Source organism: Penicillium soppii (genome assembly GCF_028829465.1).
Source record: "Penicillium soppii strain IBT 18220 chromosome Unknown utg000004l, whole genome shotgun sequence".
NCBI lineage: Eukaryota > Fungi > Ascomycota > Eurotiomycetes > Eurotiales > Aspergillaceae > Penicillium > Penicillium soppii.
Genome location: NW_026643234.1, coordinates 3,056,643 through 3,070,908, shown reverse-complemented (window position 1 = coordinate 3,070,908; position 14,266 = coordinate 3,056,643). Strand labels below are relative to the sequence as shown.

The 14,266-nt window shown below is 47.2% G+C and overlaps 6 protein-coding genes across 6 annotated transcripts; 2 read left to right on the top strand and 4 right to left on the bottom strand.

The window, feature by feature from the left end:
- Positions 1 to 72: 72 nt before the first annotated feature.
- N7529_004552 (gamma-glutamyltransferase) lies at positions 73 to 2,187 on the bottom strand (the record flags this gene model as incomplete). The annotated part of the gene is made up of 7 exons (XM_057240079.1): positions 73 to 521; positions 583 to 693; positions 780 to 930; positions 996 to 1,578; positions 1,637 to 1,796; positions 1,852 to 1,885; positions 1,951 to 2,187. The coding sequence occupies 7 exons, from the start codon at positions 2,185 to 2,187 to the stop codon at positions 73 to 75; spliced, it is 1,725 nt and encodes a 574-aa protein (XP_057099374.1).
- A 524-nt stretch (positions 2,188 to 2,711) lies between these two features.
- Positions 2,712 to 4,113, bottom strand: N7529_004551 (uncharacterized protein; the record flags this gene model as incomplete). Its single annotated transcript, XM_057240078.1, has 4 exons — positions 2,712 to 3,052; positions 3,168 to 3,193; positions 3,247 to 3,926; positions 4,039 to 4,113. Coding segments are annotated over 4 exons (1,122 nt in total), but the record flags the coding sequence as incomplete, so codon positions are not given.
- Positions 4,114 to 5,555: 1,442 nt separating this feature from the next.
- N7529_004550 (uncharacterized protein) lies at positions 5,556 to 6,563 on the top strand (the record flags this gene model as incomplete). Its single annotated transcript, XM_057240077.1, has 3 exons — positions 5,556 to 5,749; positions 5,818 to 6,235; positions 6,282 to 6,563. The coding sequence occupies 3 exons, from the start codon at positions 5,556 to 5,558 to the stop codon at positions 6,561 to 6,563; spliced, it is 894 nt and encodes a 297-aa protein (XP_057099372.1).
- Positions 6,564 to 6,959: 396 nt separating this feature from the next.
- N7529_004549 (MFS transporter) lies at positions 6,960 to 8,822 on the bottom strand (the record flags this gene model as incomplete). Its single annotated transcript, XM_057240076.1, has 6 exons — positions 6,960 to 7,214; positions 7,280 to 7,855; positions 7,901 to 7,962; positions 8,029 to 8,423; positions 8,481 to 8,718; positions 8,807 to 8,822. The coding sequence occupies 6 exons, from the start codon at positions 8,820 to 8,822 to the stop codon at positions 6,960 to 6,962; spliced, it is 1,542 nt and encodes a 513-aa protein (XP_057099371.1).
- A 2,234-nt stretch (positions 8,823 to 11,056) lies between these two features.
- N7529_004548 (uncharacterized protein) lies at positions 11,057 to 11,746 on the top strand (the record flags this gene model as incomplete). Its single annotated transcript, XM_057240075.1, has 1 exon — positions 11,057 to 11,746. The coding sequence occupies one exon, from the start codon at positions 11,057 to 11,059 to the stop codon at positions 11,744 to 11,746; it is 690 nt and encodes a 229-aa protein (XP_057099370.1).
- Positions 11,747 to 12,121: 375 nt separating this feature from the next.
- On the bottom strand, positions 12,122 to 14,054 carry sit2 (putative siderochrome-iron transporter; the record flags this gene model as incomplete). The annotated part of the gene is made up of 3 exons (XM_057240074.1): positions 12,122 to 13,059; positions 13,108 to 13,721; positions 13,780 to 14,054. 3 exons carry the CDS (start codon positions 14,052 to 14,054, stop codon positions 12,122 to 12,124), a joined length of 1,827 nt encoding a protein of 608 aa, XP_057099369.1.
- Between the last annotated feature and the right edge of the window lie 212 nt (positions 14,055 to 14,266).

Sequence of the window (14,266 nt, the reverse complement as noted above, 5' to 3'; positions counted from 1 at the left end):
ATTGTCTTTCTCTGTCTGTTCTAATATTTGCAAAGATGATGCAGTATGTAGATTAACATGCCGGTATCTCCTCTAAACAGAATACCCAGCCGAATTAAGCTGCCTCGGTTCACCAGCAGCATCAAAAGTCCCATTAGGCAAGACCCGGATGAGTTGAGCAGTACTCTGTCCAGGTGCAACCCAGGTCACATTATGCCCGAGACTTTTCATGAAGGCAACTGTCGCGTTGTCATAGGAATATTCGAAGATGGCCTGGTTTGGCACGAGCTGATCATGCAGACGCGGTTTAGCGAGCGCTTTGGCAGCCGAAAGCCCTTGATCAATAGAATGGATGATGTTTTGGACGGTGGCGGTGATGATGCGACTTCCACCTGCAGATCCGCTAATCAAGAAAAGTTTACCATCGGGTCTTTCCACTATCGCGGGTGTGATAGAGGATAGTGGGCGTTTTCCTGGACGCACGTAGTTCGCCTCAGATGGAATGTATCCGAATGCATTCGATGATCCGGGAATGGAGAAGTCTGTAAGAGAAAATATTAGTGGTTAAATTTGCATTGATTGAGAGTTGCTTTCCAAACGTACCATTCATTTCATTGTTCATGATAACACCCGTCTCCGGGACCATAATCTGACTGCCGAACAAAAGGTTGATAGTGGTAATTACCGAGATTGCAAGGCCGGTGTGGTCAGCTACTGCAATATGAGAGGTTCCAGGCCTAATCGAACTGTTGAGTCAAAAGTCAAAAGTGCCATGTAGCGTACAACTTACGTATCTAGACTTTCCAATCCGGCGGGATCATAAGTCGATACATTTTGAGTCCGCACGTCTGAGATCTTGGATCGAATATTGTTGATGGTAGATTGGTTCAGCATCTCTGACTCATACTTAGATACCCCGTTTACGAACAGCGGATCGCCTAGATTAGATCGCTGGTCCGGGTCAGCAACACTTTTCAAAAAGATAGAACAAAAGCCAAATAAAGAATTGCACTAACCTCTCCATATCCCCATCTCATCGCCTCGTCCATCCGATGAGTGCTGAGATTCACGGCTTGTGCATTCGCAAAGAGACCCTGGTACGTCCCCAGAATCTTGAGGATACTCAAAGCGACAACGCCGCTAGAAGGCGCCGACGTGCTGGTGACTTTATACCCACGGTAGTCAATCTGCGAGACTTTCCGAATAGCCACGGTATAATTCTTCAAATCCTCCAGCGTCATCGTACCATTCGCATTCTGCAAGGCATTGATCATAGTCTCTGCAATGGGTCCTGAGTAGAAGGCGTCGGCGCCGCGCTGCCCAATAGCTTCAAGGGTATCCGCATATCGGCGACGAGTAATCGTATCACCCAGCTTAACTCGGGTTCCGTTTGGAGCGAAGTCAATCGCCCATGTCGGGTTCTTCGATAGGAAGTCTTCGCCGTTGCCAATAGCCGATTTCATATATTTGACCAGATCTTTTCCGACGATGAATCCATCGCGCGCTGTTCGAACTGCTGGTTGTACAACTGTTGACCATGGGAGAGAGCCGTACTTCTCGTGAAGGTACTCAAGACCTCGCACCTCACCGGGCACTCCACTAGCATCGGTTTTAGTTTTGCTCACCTCGGTGGGATGGATATCTTTGAATATCTTACCTTGCCAAACCACCGTAAATTGAGGCATCCTCATTGTTTTTATACATATCCTCGAAGGCTGCGGCCGGGGCTGTCTCTCTGAAATCAATGAACTCATAGCTACCATTCGGTGCCCTAACTAGCATAAAACCGCCGCCACCGATTCCACTGTGATACATGCCTGTTTCTGGTTAGTTGTTTCTGGGTTTTAAAGGATTGACTCAACACGGGCTCACCAATAACACCAACGCAAAGCTCCGTTGCAACCATCTAGCGCATCATGTTAACATCGACACTCGCCAAGAACTTTCCCGAACGCAAAAAAGTATACTCACAGCATCAGCAGCGTTGCCACCCATCTTCAAAATATCCACACCATGCTGAGAGCAGATCGCGCTTTCACTAGCAACAGCGCCCAGCTTCCCGGGAGCAATCCTAGTATGCGATGCATGATCGGTATTATGGTCTCGCTGGGCGAACTCCAAGGGGGAAGTATTGGCTTTGGGCAGATAAGTGACGATCAACAACAGCGACAGAACAGCTAAAAAGCCGAGCCTTATTGATTGTAACATTATAGTGAATTTCGACCGGTATTTCCGCGGTATGGACTGTCGCGCAACGGCCAAGGAAGAAGCTGCCGGGTTCACCACAGACTTATCGCACTATTATATGTGGTTTAGCGTTCCATTCAGAAGAGGGGAAATAAGAGGGGAACGAGATAGTGCCTGTACCTGCTTCTCCACATCTCTGCCGCTGATCGGACAGGGTTGCGGCATGGTAGGCTGCTATGGCGATTCAGGCTTATACGATCGGGGAAAACATCTTAAGAATGTGAAACAACGGACGACTTGGCTTTTAGGGATCTTCTATCAGATTAATCATTACGTAGTGGCACGCGATATCTCGACTCCACAGATACACTGATAAGAAGCCTTTTGCGCGTTGAGGCACAAGACCTAACGGTTAGCTCGGGGCGTTGGAGTTTTGTGTTTGGGGTAAGCCGAAGTCCACGTCTTTATTGGTTTCTTCCAAGTTTTGTTGCAAAGGATCCAGCCCCGCAAACTCGCTGATAAATTTAATTGTGTTGGACTAATGACTAGTCTTCTCTTTCAGCAGCTTGTCTAATCCAAGATATAGTCTCCTCCCATTCCTGTGGAATCTCGTCCAGCGGTTCCAAAGTGGCCAATACAAGCCGACGACCCCAGTCACGCACGTACCATCGATGGCACAAAAGACGCATAGCGATACCATAGTGCAAGAACAGAATGCGAGCGATCCAGTCGCCGTTCTGAATGAGTGAAAAGAATTCATCTGAAAGGAATAATGGCCATGCAAGGGGGCCGCCTTGCGGGCCAATCTTCGGCCACGGCTCGATCGCCTGGTACAGCTGCTGCCATGTGATTTGGTAAGCTGGTTGATCGGTTCCTTTCTTCGAGTCTATTATGGGTTGCAGTCGGTCCAGCGACGTTATTATTTTTCTATTCCGTCTGTCAGTCCGGGGGCTGTATATCTTTGATTCTTCGGACATACTCATGAAGCCGGAATAATATACCCGTGTCTTCTACTGGTTTGCCACCCCTATTTTGTGTTAATATGGTCCACAACAGATGTATCAAGGAGGCGCGCCTTACTGACTATGTACCCCAGCCTGGAGGCTTTCTTTTGTGTCAGGGACGTGCATCCAGCCATCCAACTTGGCATGAAATCCGCCTTCGACTATTCGGTCGAACAGCATGGCCGGGCCGGATATCAGTGTGCGAACTTCGCGAACCGCCGAAAGCGGGTCGGGGGGTTGACTGTCAATAGATATCACTCGATACCCCATGGCGAATAGCATGATAAAGATCGATGTGACGAATGCTGGCTCATAATCCGGAGCCGTTATACCTGGGAGTACCTTGCCTAATCCAGAACATGCCTGGCTTTGGTATCTCAGGGCGGCATCCAGCCATGAGACCCGGTTTTCTGTCTCGATGGAGGCGAGGTGTAGAGCCGACAATGCATAGATGCCATCGAGCAGGTAAGAGCATGAGGTGGCCATAAGGGGAATGTTCATAGAAAGGTGATTTGCGGAAAGTCCATCCTGCGACAGAGTATGATACGTTGATGTCATATACTGGTGGAACAATCTCGTCTCGAGCATGCGTGTTGCTTGCGGCAGCACCCCAGCCGGCGTCCCAGTGCCGCTTTCTGATTCATCCTGGGTAATAGAAGAATTGTGAGGGCTATCCACATCCTCATTTGGGGCAGGATAGCTGCACTCCAATCTTCGCTTTCTGCATAAGCTGCATTTTGGAACGCCTTCGTCGCACTATATTTGATGTTAGAACGTTTGTCTGTCCATTCCTTGTGCTAGCCGAGTGAGTAATCAAGGCACATGTGAAATTTGCACTGAAGACCGGGGCTTGGAGAACTCGCAGTACCTTCACATGTCTCCTTTTACACTCCAAGCACCCCTTCCTGGACTTTGTGTGACTGCGACGGGAGGGCATTGATGGCTGATGCCATTCAGAACTGAGATGATCTAAATATAAGAATAAAAAAAGAAAATGGTCAACAACCTTAGCCCGAATTCATATTCGGACAAACTAGATACCGCCCCCCGACCTCGGTCCATCTGGGGGATCTTCATCCCCGTGATTGGGGCCGTCCCAATCAGGGAAAAGAGCAACTCAATTATAAAGAAATTGTCGGAGGGCCCTTAATTGATGTTGGACTTATGACTTGATATTCTTGATCTCGGAATTAACATCTGTTTCTGGCCGTTTTATTTTGACTTGAAACTTGATCGATGGGTCTGAAGGACCGGATCGTCGGAGTTCTGTATTATGGGGTTTTTTTTTTCTTGGTTTCTATTTTGGCTGGTTGTTACAGTGCCAATTTTGAGACAATGTACGTAAATGGTTGCTTTTTCCCTCTCAGGAATCAGTACTCTATCCCCGGGAGTCAATAAGATGTGTTTCTATTGTCAGGAGAAATATAATGTAAGAGGAATTTGGTCATCTAGAGTCCATAAATCAGGAATGAAGGTTGATCTGTAGAGGGGAAAAGGCTATAGCGGTCGATCAAGCGAAAGGCCATTTAGGGTTGTGACAGCCCACCAACGAGTTTACTCAAAATAGGGGCTTCGACAGCCCTGCCTAGTGAACTACCAATAAACAGCCCAGAACTATACAAATTCGATCTTAGGCCATGTCTGCGGGAGGATCAACCCTAAAATCAGATTGCTAGTCAGGCACACACAGTATACAAAATTAGGTATGACTCAATAAGACCCTGAACCTAAAAGTTCGACCGGAGATTTGTTCAAAAAGGCATTAGCGGCATACATACTCCACGGTTGTAGATCTGTGAGGCTGCTGTATAAAACGAAGACCAAATTCTACGTCACATGGTTCAAATGACTCAATAGCATGTTTGGTTGAACAGTCAGTGCAATTCCAGATGTCGATTCGTTTCGGATTCAAGTTTCAAGCCGCGCGTCGATCGATTGCGCGATCTCTCGCATTCCAGTTTGCCAGGCTGCTGTAAAATCAGCACCACTTATATACACAAAAGAAGGAAGCAAAATGAGCAATTTACCCCAATCGAAGACCCTTCGCCATGAAGCTCAACGACCCGCCCACACAATCCAATCCCTGACCGCAAATCTGGGGCCGAAGAGCGAGTGGGCCCGTTAGCCAGGCTCAGGCTCGCGCTACAGGCCCGATAACAGAAGATGTGCACGAATTGATCACAAACCGAGTTGGCAGCATTCGCAGTGCCCAAAACAAAATTCTCCCTGAATTAATCAACAAGAGGCAAAAGAAACATTACAGCCTTGCTGTTTGTCCGCCTCGTGGCTGGTTTCTAAAGCTTGGCTAGTTCCAAAAGTCTTCGCCTCCCCACATATTATTTATTGCCTTTGAAGGGGTTTTGTTGGCCTCCACATGCTGCGAAGATGCCGCAGGTCCTATTGTCTGGCTCGGACCCGAAAGCGACGGGGATATCTATCGCACTCATTGTGCTTGATTTACTTGTGGTTGCTGCGCTTCTGGGATGTTCGGCTTTTTTGGTGATGCGTCGACAGAAAGGGGCTGATTGGAAGATACTTCCAATATGGGCTATTATGACTGCCATTTGGGCCTGGGCATGGTGAGTGTTATTCGATTTCGCAGCGGAATTTTTTAGATGGGTTTTATTTTGCTGATTTTTTTCTACAGGTCTTACATTTGGTATGTTGTGCAGAGCATTACCGAACGCTTGAATGCGCCATATGGGGAAATTGGAATAAATCTTATCTATGCCCTTCTGTGTCTACTTTTTGGACACGCCGCGATCTGCTTCCTTTTTTGCACATTTTATCGACTCGTCCATATCCTTCTCAGGGCTTCCAACGAGGGAGCGAAGCTGCCTGTTAAAATCAATGTTGTTCATTGGACAATCCTTGCCCTCATTGTTGTCCTGAGCATTGCCGATTTTGCGCTATGGGTCGTCGAGGATTTTTCATTCTTGGTACTAGACGGCGACTACCGGCCAGTGCAGGTCACGCGGAGTGCGCTCATTTGGTTGGCTTCGTGGGAAATTACAGCTTGGGCTGCATTCCTTGCGATCAAGACAAAACGAACATCATCATTTAAAGTAGGTCATAGCCCCTGTTCATGCTGAATCAACTGACAATTAATAGGGACCTTCCATTGCTTTGCTTTCTGGTAGTATTGCCTATTCCGCAATGACCTTTATGTGGCTAGTCGATTATCTTCGTTGGTATCAGACTGTGGTAACCTACACCTTTACAGAGGAGATCAACTCGCTTGCAGCCAAGTCGTTCTTGGAGGTATTCTTCTGCCTTGGACTATATGGTGGAATCATGGTGTTTTGTGCGCTCTCTCATCAGTTGGAAAAGAAAGACGATGCAGGTATCGTTCTACAGCAGACATTGGCGCAAGAAGATACCGCCCGGCCATAGATTCAAGAAGGCGTATATTGCACTGTTGTGGAGGCAGATGCATCGAGAGCAATTCTCAGGTCAGAATTAAATCCGTGTTATCACATCGACCGTGACGACGATCAATTGAGGCCCATTTGTATATACTATACCCAAAGTTTCGTGCCACTTCTGCATTAATCATGGGCTGCTTGCCAATGAATCCAGTCGGTCTAATATAGCAAACACTGTGTAGCGCTTTTCAAATATTATTCATTTTTAAAAGCGAAACCCCGCTAACAATGACAATTTTCCGTTATTTCAAGGCCCAAGTGCTATATCAATCCTCTAAATTGGCTTAACCAACGAATTTTGAGTCCGACCCAAAGAAAGAGACGCAGCAAAGGTATTTCATAAGTAGTGAAGAGTGTGTCCAAGTTAGAACTGCACTTGAAATCTTGGACTCGTTCGAATACGTTCGCCATAAACCCAGAATATAACTGGCAGTGCACAGAACGCCAATGCAATAAATCCAAGCAACGAGTTTCCCCAACCCAGCCCAAGAGCAGCATACATCTTAGGCCCAGCAAGTGGAAGCATTGCACCGGCGAGAGATCGAAACACAGTGTTCGCTGCCATGGCGGAAGCGGCATAAACTGTAAACACATCTACCAAGTAAGTGGTCACGCTCATCTAAACAGCCATTCAAAGATTAGCCAATGCATAAGCCAAAATCGGAATATGAACATCTCACGTACGAAGGAAATCAACATTCCAACTCCAAGGAAGGAAGTGCCGATGATGGGCACAATCCAATGAGTGTGGTAGTACGTTGTCCACCCGTAAATAAACAGCGAAACGGGCACAAACAAGGAGCCAGGAATCATAGGCGGAAGACGGTACTCGGGCTTCTTTTCGCCACCATTTTTGGCCGACAGATAAGTGAGCAGTTTGTCAGAGGTCCCTCCCAAAACGAGCAGCCCGATCACCGAGCCAATTCCAAGGCCGAGGTATGTTAATCCGACGATTCCTTCACCGAAGCCGTAATTGTCTTCGAAAACCAACGTGATCGTTGTGAAGAGAAGGTACAGATATCCGTAGATCACACCGACGTAAAGGGAAAGGAGGAACACGATTGGAGAAAGGAAGAGCATCTTGGTCGGCCTGATGATGGAGTACAGGAATAGTTCTTTCGCTGTGCGACCGGTGTCAAGCGCTGAGCGCAGATTCGGATTCCTCGTTTCTTTCCGGAGCCTTTTGGTTTTTTGAGCGAGGAGCGTAGGCGCATAGGACTCGCGGATGGTGAAAACCGAGCTGATGGTGATAGCACCGCTCTGTAAAATAAGCAGTTATTCGCAACCATTTCGATCAAGACTTACAGCCATCGCCAAGATATAAAAGGTCCATCTCCAACCCTTCGCTTGTGCTATGTATGCACCAGCTTCACATCAAAAATTAGCAAGCGTACTAAAACCATGAGGAAAGTAGAAAAAATCGAATATCATACCAATAGGACCAATAACCGGCCCAATTAAAGGACCTATAGCCCAAACTGCCATTGCGCCACCTCTCTTCTCCTGCACGTACATGTCGGCAATCGACCCAGCACCAATAGTCAACGGACAACTACCGGCAAAGCCAGCCAGGAATCGGAACACGATGAGACTGCCGACTTCGGGCGCAACAGCGCAGCATACCGTCCATATTACGTAGAGAACATTGCACACATGGTAGATATATTGTCGGCCGTACATCTCCGACAGAGGCGCAATGAGCAGGGGGCCGAAACAGTAGCCTAGTAGATATACCGAGACCACGAATGACGATAGCTCGGTGCTCGTCACGGAAAAGTCTTTGACTAGTTGCGGTACACCGGGAGCGAACATCGATGAACCTAGTGGTCTGTCGTGTTACGTTAGCGATGGCAGGATAGTATAAAATTGCGGGAAGTTTTCGTACGTCAGAAGTGTGATTAGTGCGATGGACATTGTCGCTCCGAACTTTCTCTTCGAGGTCCAGTTTAGTGGATTTTCTGGGTCGTCGGGGCCGTCCCAGTCGACGATGTTGGGATCGTTAGGTGTTTGTTTTTGTTCTGCCGTAGCAGGCTGGATGAAGCCCTTCTCGGGGTCTACATTTGGTTGGGTGCTCAGATCCCGACTGCTCGCTGTCGGCGTAGATCCATCAATGGAATGGGTTTCTGTACGTTGTGTTAATTGTTGCTCTTCTTCATCTGTATAGATTTGATGGTGGTGGAAAATCTTCCGACATATAATATGAAAGCTTACCATCTTCCTTGCCCATATTGGGGAAGTCTTGGTTCACCAGAAGCAAATCTGATTATAGCAGCACTTTTTGATCGATCAGGACGTTCTGTCTAAATTTTGGAGGCCTTGTTATTTGGCGGTCAGAGTATATTGGATCTGACAGTATGCTAGGTTAGGCAGTCTATGGGTCTCGTTCTTGGTTCTTTTACTTTGAGGATAATATCAACCAAAGCAAACAAGAAAGGGCGCCGTAGAAAGAGCGCCGTAGAAAGAAAAAGAAGCAAGATAAGAATCCAGGCCACCCTAAGTTGTTGGGGCAAGCCTTCTTATTAGATCGCGCTAGCTTCGGAGTTTACTGCGCTGCCCTCCGAGACTATGCATAAATTATGGAATATGATTAACAACTACATACCACCTGGGCAAGTCTCCAGTTGCGTGAATTTAGGAGCATATAAGGCTTTGCTGGGCTTTTACGAGGATGAATATCTCTAGAAGTTTCTACGAGATCTGCTGGGTGAGACGCAATTCGGAGCTTCGAGTCGATTCACTCCGTGCATAAAGGAGTAAGAATACACACGGGACCGCGTGAACTGCATATGCCACATAACTTCAAGTTTGTTTGAGTTGGGGACCTCGTTTGCCTTGTTTTTTTTTCATCTCACAGACTTTGGATGCTCATGAATGAGAGTTGAATCTTCAAATTCCATGTCTAAGTGCATCTCGGGACTTTGGTAGACGTGGAGAAGCTTGGATTAGTGCAATGTTTATCCCCGCAAGTTCCACTGAGGGGTTTCCACGACAAATTAGTATGCGGAGTACATAATTAGTACTAGGTTGAGACATGGCGTATTATAATTCAATCATGTACATACACAATATGGTAAATATTCATAAAATAATGCTCGGTTCAACATCCGATGCGCAAGCCACCAAGGTTTGTGTTTCATCTTGGCTGTGGACCAAAATGGCCCCAAATCTCACGTCAGTTAATTCGAGGTATCCCAGTCACACTCCATTATTAGGTCTTTTTATTTGATTTTCGCATATGGTTCGACCGATCTATCTGATTGATAATCGCTCAGATGATAAGACAGCTAGCGTATATATCATTTTTGAGTAATAGTTGTGATTGTAGTAACTAATGTATACTGTGTGGAGTATGAAGAAATCAAAATACTCAAAACCTTGTGAGAGGCCAAGTATCACAACCGTAGCAAATATACGCAGGGGCAAGGCCCTTGAACTTCGTGAATTTGAACTCATTATTTAGACAATATTTCAGAATGTAAAATGTCTTGTCTGATGCTATATTATTTCAACTCAGCATCTCATCATTCAGAAGGAAAAGCCCCTTAATAAAATCGAACCACAATAATGTATGACTATGGTCCTTTCCATCATCAGTTTCCGGGCTTTCAGTAATACTCAGCAAAGGACGCGAGGCATTCACAATCAGAACCCAGGCTGATCTGGAGGTATAGAAAAGATCAATCGATATAGAGCAAAAAGAATCCCCTCCCAGCCATGGCTGGGGCTAGGATCTAACTTGGTACCTTGAACATTTGGATTTGATCAGCTTTCAGGCATATGAATGACCCCGTGCGTCACAGCAGTCAAGTCTTTGCCTCTGCCTCGATGATTCTAGCACTGAGTCAGGCACAGAAAATTATTGACAGAGTGGCCCTTTGACCAAATCTATCTGGTTGAAAGGCGATCCTACGTAGAACCTTTGCGTCTACTAGACGCCGTGAGGTACTACTAGGCTAAGGATCTCTCGGGTACAAAATGGGGGGCCACCTTAGAGTTGCTTCCGCTTGGCAGCGGCCACACAGCCACAGACGCCCGCTCTGCTGTGATTAAATCTCCTTAGTCTGGTTTGATTGGATGGGGATCCACAAGACTTGACTATTGCTTCGCGTTGTAGATTAGATTCCAACATCCACCTTTCACTATGAGTTTGGTTTTTCTTGGCTTGCTCCGCCCCTCGCCCCCAAACTTGGCGCATATGTTCTTAGAGATTCCTCTTATTAGGTAATGAAAATGAAGACGACGATAGTGGGGAACGGGACCAAGGGGTCAGCTTCTCTGAATGAACGATATTGCCCCAGCCAGCTCTGAGGCGTCACAGTTTATCCTTGCTACATTCGATGCGTGATTGAAACCGCAACCCATACTTACTAATTCTGTATTGTTAATAATACCTTGGCCCGCCATCAATAATCACATACTGAATTGCTAGTATTATTCAGAAACCAGGAACTCAACGCCCCGATGGATTCAGACTCTGAATCATGCAAAGCGGGCGGAACCTCCTCAAAGGATATCCTGGAGCCTGACGTCCTCTTATTGTCAGGTCAATCCGTTCTCTCCGAGGCGTCACCTTTAACCTCAGCCTACCAAATAAACGGTGACATCAGGTCAATCACGAAAAAACATTCGTCCGTGGTATTCGAAAGAGTCGAGGGCACAGCTGGCACGTCACAAAAACAACAGCTTTTCTATCTCGCACACCCTACAAATGCACAATACCGGACCGACATACCTGCCAAGTACTATGTCACTTCAGTGGTACCCGAGATGGTAGGTAATATTCGCCTCGAGGTTTCCAAGGCACGCTTTCAGAAAGCGTCCTTTAAAGCGATATTAAGCCCCAAAAAGACCGCCGCCGATGAATTATTGTTCGACGAAGGGGCACAACATTTGTTATTTGATATCCAACCAAATTGGAAAGGCAGCGATTGCTATAAGTGGACCAATTTCACTGCCAAACAGGTGGCCATTGAGGAAAAAGAGGATGATAGATATAAATTGTCTGTTACGAGTATGTCGCAGGAGTTGAGGGATGCACTGGTTGCTACGTGGCTATTGAGGCTATGGCACGACATGGCTGAGAGCAGACAAGCTAAAAGAGAATGTTCGTTGAAGCTCTTGTTACCGTCGAACCCTGATTCCGTTTGCTAACTTCTGTTTCTAGTTTTCGAAAGCATGGCATTAAAAGAACAGACGGATCCATATATGCCAAGGAAGTGCATTATCATGTAGTAATTAGTTCTTATCCTGTCTTGCATTCAGTGTTTCTGCCTATTCCCTTCCGGTGAGTGAAATTGCCCGCCGATAGCGAGACTATAAATGGACATTTGGATGCGAGAGGTAGTAGAAAGAATGTATTTATATGGACTTTGGTATCATCCATGCCCAGCGAGATAATTACAAAACATGCAAAATGCCAACAGGGGACCATTTCACGAGAGAACTAATCGCGCCCGAAGAATCCCAAAAGCCAAAACTCTCCGACCCGCATATCATAAAGGGTATACTGTGCAGTGGAGAATGCGACTATATAATCATGCGGCCCTTGTTCTGCTTTTGGTTAACATCATAGTTCTTCCAGACCAAAATGCAAGGAATAGCCAAAGCCAAAATAGCAGTCGAAGCAATGCAGTTCATACGCTGCGCGTAGCCCCAAGTGTAAGCAACAGCGTCACGAAGCGGCGAGCCGAAGGGATAAGTCGTCTGAACATAGATGCCATCGAAATAGATCTGCGTGGCATTGGACTTCAACTCAGCCGGCAATTGAGCGGTGAGCGTATCAATGAACACATTGTTGTAAATGGCCGCACCAACAGCCAATCCAATCGCACCACCGATGTTAGAGAATAATCCGATAAGTGCCAGCATCATCGGAGTGCCTTCTCGGCCACCAGCAGCCATTACAGCCATATCCTCGCCGATGACAAGAGTCCCGCCCGCGAAGGCGATGAAAATTTGACACATGACAATGTACCCGATACCGTGTTCCGAGCCGCGGAAGTAGATCATCAATCCGGAGCCGAGGATCATAAGCGGAGCACCGAAGAACAGACAGATGTACTTGAAGCGCGCAGTAGCCCAGATGATAGCTCCAATGATGGGAGAAAAGAAGCAAGACCCGACGTTGTAAATCTGCAGCATATATCCTGCATACACGGTGCCGATGTCGTAGGTGATGATGATGAAGTTGTAGAAATATTGATCCCAAAGCTCGAAACTGAAGAATAGCACGGCGGCCAATAGACATGCGCCGAGGATCGTGGGCCGCTTGATCAATTCATAGCGGATGAAGTGAGTTCTTGCACCCCATTTCTCCCATGCTGCAAAGACGAAGAACATCAGGAAGCCAATGACGACGAGTACGATGAAAGTTGCGCTGGAATATTGGGAGCGGCCATACTGGGCCAGGCTGAATGGGAGAAGGAAAAGGACCCACGCGGCCATGAGCAAAAAGGCACCGACAACTAGGGACGTTAGTACTTGGATGCACCAAGTGTATTGGGTGGTCTTACCGTCAAACTCGTGGAAGTAATGCACAATGGACTGCATGGTCGTGCGACCACTTGGCTGGCGTTGGAAAACGCCCTGCTTTTTTGCCTTATTTTCGTAGTACTTGAAAACAATAGCGAGAGGCAGAAAAACGAAGGGTGTCACAATGCAGAAAATACCAAAACCCCAGCGCCACCCATACTTCGTATAAATGGAATTCGCAGCCAGGGAGCCCGTAAACGCAGTGCAGATAAATGGCGTCTGCATAAATCCAAAGGCGAACGCTCGATTTCGAAGACCAGAAGTATCGGCGACGAAAACATTCAGGATCAGGTACAAACAGTAGTACCCGATCCAGTAGAGGACATAGCCTGCGGCATATCCATTGGGTCCATTGCACGAGGCAAGCACAACCATACCGAGCAGGTAAATGGCAGTGGAGACAATCGTGCCCTCGGCACGACCCCAGAGATTCAACGTCTTACCTAATGGTAGCTTCATAATACCACCGACGATATTTGCGAGGATATAAGCCGTTGAAACTTGAGGCGCGGATCCAAATCCCCCTTGAATGTAGTTGATCAGGACGCCGCTGATCGTTGAGTGGAATGCCAACATGAAAGTACAGATCCAGATCCTATGACACAAAGCGTCAGATAAATGGATACTGCACAAGGCGCATACGCTCAACTTACCACGCATATATACCAACCAACACAGGCCAGCTCCATACAAGAGCCGCCGCCTCTGCCTTCTGCTGGCCCAGCTCCGCACCAGAGGTGACAACGTCCGGATTGTGGGCTAATTCCTTCGCATCATCGAACATGTCGCCCTGGTGGGAGCCGTCGGACGAAGGCGGTGTTTCGAGGTCATAATGCGGCCCTTCTGGGGATGCGACCGATTTCTCATCTTGCGAATACGGCTCGACCGTTGGGTCATTATGTCCACGGACCTTATCAAGAACACCCATTACTGATTCCTGAGATTTGAGCACTGCTCAAACCAGATGTCAGGTCCTCAGTGGTGTTGAGGATGATTGTGTGGAAAGGAGGATCAGCGGAGGGATGTATAGGTAAAGGGTCCGTTCCAGGCGAGAAATTACCACAGACCATGCCGGCTCCAATTTTTTTTTTCTCCAATGCTTCCGAAGCGCTGAGGATCAGATAATAAACTTGGGGTGGG